The sequence below is a fragment of the Echinops telfairi genome, unplaced genomic scaffold, assembly GCF_000313985.2.
Source record: "Echinops telfairi isolate 266 unplaced genomic scaffold, ASM31398v2 ScPeMD7_5592;HRSCAF=6446, whole genome shotgun sequence".
Classification (NCBI taxonomy): Eukaryota; Metazoa; Chordata; class Mammalia; order Afrosoricida; family Tenrecidae; genus Echinops; species Echinops telfairi.
This window is the reverse complement of record NW_022109491.1, coordinates 18,255,096-18,261,101: the sequence shown is the minus strand read 5'-3', so window position 1 is coordinate 18,261,101 and position 6,006 is coordinate 18,255,096. Positions and strand designations below refer to the sequence as shown.

General features: G+C 52.6%; 1 protein-coding gene across 1 annotated transcript in view; it reads left to right on the top strand.

The window, feature by feature from the left end:
- The window catches only part of ACTR5 (actin related protein 5), an 18,131-nt gene that overhangs the window by 7,586 nt on the left and 4,539 nt on the right, over nt 1–6,006 (top strand). The window contains exons 4-5 of the mRNA XM_045295503.1: nt 2,436–2,653; nt 3,216–3,531. Of these exons, the coding sequence (XP_045151438.1) occupies nt 2,436–2,653; nt 3,216–3,531 (534 nt within the window). The remainder of the gene's footprint in view (nt 1–2,435; nt 2,654–3,215; nt 3,532–6,006) is intronic.

The following is a 6,006-nucleotide window of genomic DNA, read 5'->3' as shown; positions in this document are numbered from 1 at the left end:
AAAAAAAAACTACAATTATAAATGAACACATCAAAAGATTTAAGGATCAGAAAACAAAGATTATAACAAACGGCTGTATTTAATTTTAGATAGATCTTTTATCTCTAAATATTGCCATTAAAAATAGCCCTTTTTAATCTTAAAAATTCTTAAGTGATTTCATCACAATTCAGCCAGTAAATGATATCTATGCCCATATATGATAAGGATAGTGAATCAAGTCTTTCTTAAATTATTGCTGACTTTTGGGTTTTTTTTAAGTCTCATAAAGGGGCCCTAATGGCATAGTGGTTACAACTTAGGCTGCAATCCAAAAGGTCAGCAGTTCGAGACCACCACTCACTCTGCAGGATAAAGATGGGGCTTTCTACTCCTGTGAGCAGCTATAGTCTCAGTCACTCACAGGGCAGTTTCCCCCTGTTCTATAGGGTTTCTGTGAACCGGCATCGACTCAATGGCAGAGTTTTAGAGGGACAAAAATGTTGTTCAGTTTGTGATCACTAAAGTTAGGAGCATGTGTAAACCAATGGCAAAACTGGGAAATACACAAGTGTATTTTATATTCTGTTATGAAGTGTCAGCATAATTAAAACTTACCTTTCCTGAATCTGTAAACATAGTCTCTGTCAATGTGTGGATTCAAGCCATCAGGAGAAGCCTGCCTGAGTTTCTTGGATGCCTTCATGTGTGTGTCCATCCTGTTCACGTAGGGAAGTCTCTTTGAAAGCACGCCATACACTTTCGCCCTTCTTCCCAGGCAAGATTCAAATGCAGCGTGTGCTTACGTGAGCTTGACCTCTGGCACACAGTCCTTCTGGAGCACCGCTATCGTGGGCTTGCTGCTTGGCGCTCTGCTGCCTCAGTGGTGATGGCTGCGTGGTCATCAGTTTGTGTGGTGCTGTGAGAAATGTCAGAAGTTCTCTCACATTAGGGGAGTACTGGTGACGATGGTAGAGTCTGTGTGTCTTGAGATTGACTTCTGGATCTTGGAGAATTGACTTCGCCTGTGAAAACGCAGCCCGACTGTTCCCCAGAACACCTCGAGTGCACGCTCCGTGGTGCTCGCTGGTGATGTTTTCGGCTTCTCCCTGCGTCTCCTCTCTGTGTCTGGCGTGTTAAGCGGCAGGTTCTAAAGCCTCGGGAGTCTGAGGGCACCGTTCCAGGGTGCACTCTTGCTGCAGCACATGCTTCCCGGTGTGCATTAGAAAGGCATTTCATCCTGGCTCACGCTTCAGGGTGTTTTAAGTGCTGCCCAGTGGGGGCTGGGAGGGGCAGACAGTGTGTTGGGTCACTACACTGTAGGGGGAACAAACCGCTTCTAAACAAGAGTCTACAAGATTGAGTGAATGCACGGCACCTGGTGTGAAGATTCTTCCCTTCCACCACACTCTGCTGTGTGCCTCTGTGACGTCCCAATGTGCGGCGTTGTCTTAGGACCCGTCTGTATTTGGGATACCCAGTTTTATAAGTCTCACATCAATGGAGATGAAGTTCTCACCAGCGTGACTTTTTACACTAGTAAATGTGATCAGTTGCTCAAGTTTCGTCTAGCGTGTTGGCGATCTTGAAACAATACTTGGCTGATGTGTGAGAAAACGAGGGGTGAACCTGCAGACAAACGGATGCCGAGCCACACTTACTTCCGTGATGGACCATCATCACTTGCTGAGTATTAACCCGCCACGTGGTGTTTCCACACCTCACAGACAGTGGCTGCCCCTTCCTGTGTTGCCACCTTTAGAAAGTCAGGTGTGACTTTCTAAACATCAACTGCGCAACAAGTTCAGGTCAGTCCCCCAAGTTTTGTTTTGTGAGGACCCCAATACTTCATTTCTTCCTCAAATGTATAGTCCGTGTTCAGTGACACTTAAAATGACAGCAGTGACATATTGCAAACCGGCCTTGCAATCCTGTTGTTCTTTGCTAATTTGTGCTTCTAGTTGATGGTCAGCCCAGTCTCTGTGCATCAGACTGCAAAAAGCAAGCAAGCTCTCCTACAACGTCCACTCAGGTCGGAAGCCGACCACACTCTTGAGCAGATCCCGTCATGGGGGATTACTGAGTGTCCTAGCCCAACCAGGTTGACACAAACCATAAGATCACAGCTACATACACTAAAAATCTCATCAGACATTAGGATTTTTGCTTTCTATTGTCAAGGTGTTATCAGAGACTTAAGAGACCAAGACAAGTCTGTTGTATTTGGCCATGGTTTCATCATCTCTCTTGCTCCTCCTCCTCCTCCTCCATCTCTCCAGTGACCCTCTTCCTCATCTTTCTGAAGGTTGTTGAGCGATTCTTCCAGTGGGCCATCTGCCATCTGTCCAGCTTTTGCAACTGCGTCCAGCATGAGAGTGTGCTTTTTGCCTCTTAGCGTTGGAGCCTGGATGGTGCTCCTGAGTTCTGAATCTCTGCATTACATGCTTTCTGTGCAGAATTGCAGAAATGGCGGTGCCCTGACTATTACGAGGACAACGTGCACAAGATGCAGCTCCCGTTTTCCAGCAAGCTCCTGGGCAGCACGCTGAGCTCCGAGGAGAAGCAGGAGAGGCGGCAACAGCAGCTGCGGCGGCTGCAGGAGCTCAACGCCCGCCGGCGGGAGGAGAAGCTGCAGCTCGACCAGGAGCGGCTGGACAGGCTGCTCTACGTGCAGGTGGGAGCACGTGCCCTGGGCCCGGGAAGCTGTCCTTGTGCCTTTTCCCTCCCACCTTCAATGCATTGACCCCCGCGTCATCCTGGGTCAGGTCAGCTGTGGAGAGGTTTTAAGAACAGTAGAGTAGCCAGTGTTTGTGAAAGAGCTCCAGACTCTGGTGTCATTGATGGGTTGACCTAGTTGTGCCCTCTTATCTCCTTTAATTTGTACAACTTAAGCCTGGCACACATAGTATAGAAGACATGGATCTTCAGCATGCAGGCCGGTGATTTTCACACAGCGCATGGGGCTGTGTGTCTGCCATCCAGACCCAGAAACAGAAGGGTGCGGGCACCCAGAAGCTCTTGGGCTCACTGACCTCTGTCACCTGGCTTATGTCACCATCACTTCCTTGGCCTGACCAGTGGTGCTTCCCCGGGAAAGGCTGGAGAGAAGGGAGCTGTGGCTCTGCGGGGGCTGCGGGGAGCCCTGGGATCCCCTCCTGCTGTGTTCGTCTCTCCCTCCTCCTGTCTGTGCTCACCCCGTTTGCATCTGAGGGGCCATGTGACTGCTCTGGTCCCAGGAACTGCTGGAGGATGGCCAGATGGATCAGTTCCACAAATCCCTGATGGAGCTGAACATGGACTCCCCAGAAGAGCTGCAGTCCTACATCCAGAAGCTCAGCTCAGCAGTGGAGCAAGCGAAGCAGAAGATCCTCCAGGCTGAAGTCAGCCTGGTGGTGGATGTGGTAGACAGCAAGCCAGAGGTAATGGAGGGTGCCCCCTGGGCCAGGCTGAGAGAACAGCCCTTCCCAAGGGCTTGGGGGAAGCTCTTGAGAAGGCTGATGTCAAGGGGTTGTGACTGGATTGGGTGTGTGTGTTGGGGGGCTGAAGGGAGTAGTAATTAGTGATGTTGGGAGGACAGGGTGGGGATGGCAGTGGCACTGACCTTGTACCATTGAGGTCCTGGTGGGAAGGGTTTCTCCCTGTGGTTCTTGCCCCACTTTTGGGAGGAGAGAGCCCACGGAGTAGAGAGAGTGACCCTGAGCCTGCTCCTCTGGTGGCTGTCGGTAGTTAGTCACATTCTCCCACTTGCTCTCCTCAGTGTGTTACTGCCTTGACTTGGGACCCCACGGGTCATTCAGAGATCAGAGTGAGCAGCCCTTCCTGAGTGCTTGGAGGAAGATCTCACTCTGTCCTCTTCCCCGCCCTCCCTTGCTCACGGCAAGGTTCACAGTGGCAATCTGCACCCGCTCCTCGGGAGTGAGATGAGGTTTTCCACTCCCGTCAAGGGTGCATCTAGGCGGTCTTCAAGGGCTTCTGCCTCAGAGGTGACTTGGGGGCAGTGAGCGGGAGTTGGGGTGAGTCACAGGAATGGGGAGAAACAGAAACTTTCCACCAGTTAGAGTGCCGCCAAGTTTTGGTAGGGCGCAATGAAGTTGGTTCCAACTCCTAGTGACTGCATGCAATGGAGTAGGCCCGCCCCCTCGCTGGCCTTTCTGGGAGCAGGCTGCCAGTTCTTTCTCTGCAGAGCTGCAGGATGGGCTTGAACTGCTGAGCTTTTAGTTCATAGCAGAGCACTTAACCCTGTGCCACTAGGCTCAGTGACAGGCTTGTGACTAGCCAGAGGAAGGTGGATGGTGATGTTTTTGTTGAAGCTACAGCATTTTGGAACCCCAGTGGTTGACAGCCTTCTCACTTCCAGAGAGAGTTCTGAGGGCGACCCCAGGGCCCCATGGGAAGTTAGGGACCAGGGCTGAAGAGCTTATTAAGACATGGTTCCTGCTTCCCTGGGTGCCTCCGAAAAACAGGGTGCTTGCTACTTTATCTACGCCCCATACTGAGCTGAGTGTCATTGAGTATATTCGGGGTGCGGTGGGGTCTCTGTACATGAAAAGGCAGGCAGATTTTTTTAGAGAGGATTGGGCATTTTAGCTGGGCCCTGGGAGAGTCTTAGGAGTCCCACAGGTAGCAGACAGGGGAGGAGCCTTTGTGAACTCAGCATTAGAGGACTGAGATCAGAGGGCCTGAGGAGAAGTGTGGGAAGAGGTGTAAGGCGCCTGCACAAGGAAGCTGAGGGCATCTCAGGGCACCCTCCTCCTACCCTGCTGGAGGCACCACGGGCCTATCGTTCACCTAGTAACGAAGCCATCCAGAGGACCTCGACTCCCTCCAGTGGCCCCTCGTGTGTCAGAGTGGACTTGTGCTCCATGGGGTTTCGATGGCTGTGCCCTCTTGGAAGCAGGTCACCAGGCTGGAGGGGTTGGACTCCAGGCTGGGTTCAAGGCTGGGCCTTAAGTTGATGCCGACTCACAGCGCTCCTGTAGGGCAGGGAGAACTGCCTGCCCCTGTGTGTTTTTGAGGCTGACTCTTGACCCTAGTAGAAAGCCCTGTCTTTCTCCCTTTGTCCAAAAGTGAGTTTGAGGGTGGAAGTTCGTTTGAATGCTCGTTGACATCTGTGGTGCATGCATGGCTTCTAGAGACGGACGTTTGTTTCACTGCTCTGCATTAGGCTGGTAGTCTTCCCAGGGAAGAGCAGAGGCTCCGAGAACACAGTGTAGGGGATCTCCCTGAGCTCAGCCTTGTGAGACGGTCGTCCTGCAGCAGCTCTCGTTGGGCCATCCCTCCTCTGACCGCACCCCTCGTGGTCCAGAAAGGCCAGTTCTCATGGCGGAAGGACAGGTGGCTGAAGCGGTCTCCCAGGACCCCTCCCCTACACAGCTTCTTTGGTTCTCTGGTGCAGACGAGAATGAAATGCCCGGAGCCTTCTCTCAGTCGGGGTAGGCTCGATGCAGTGAGTTTGGTTCTTGAAGAGGCTCTCTATTGAGAACGATGGCAGCACACAGCTCCCCTCCCCCCATACCCCCTTGCTGAGGTTCCCAAGGTTGGTGGGAAGACACTGACAGGAAGCTGACCCTCCCTCGTGGCTTGTGTTCACACCCCCAGCCCGAAGGGGCCTGCTTCTTAAGGGACCTAATAGTCGATCCCATCAGCGTTGGCACATACATGAGGGGGTGCCGAAAGACTCGGGGACAACCCCTTCTAGCCACCACACGTTTCATACTGATTAAGGGATCCGTTTGATTTTGCCGATGGTCTAAGTTAGTGTGTACAGCACCAGCTGCCCCGCCCTTCTCCCCACAGTTCTAAGGGGGTCGGGTGGGCCACTAGCACAGGCAGTGGGTCGTTCACTGGCCCCCCGCGTGGAGCTGGCACCCTGGACGCCTTCACCGGGGTGGGTGGGGGCTGACGAGGCTTGGATAGGTGGAAAGCACCACTGGTAGAGGTCAGCCCCCTCCTGGCTTTGACACAGTCGTTAGTTCTTATGCAAACCTGTGGAACCGGGCAGGATCCCAGTTCTTCCTGGGGACACCG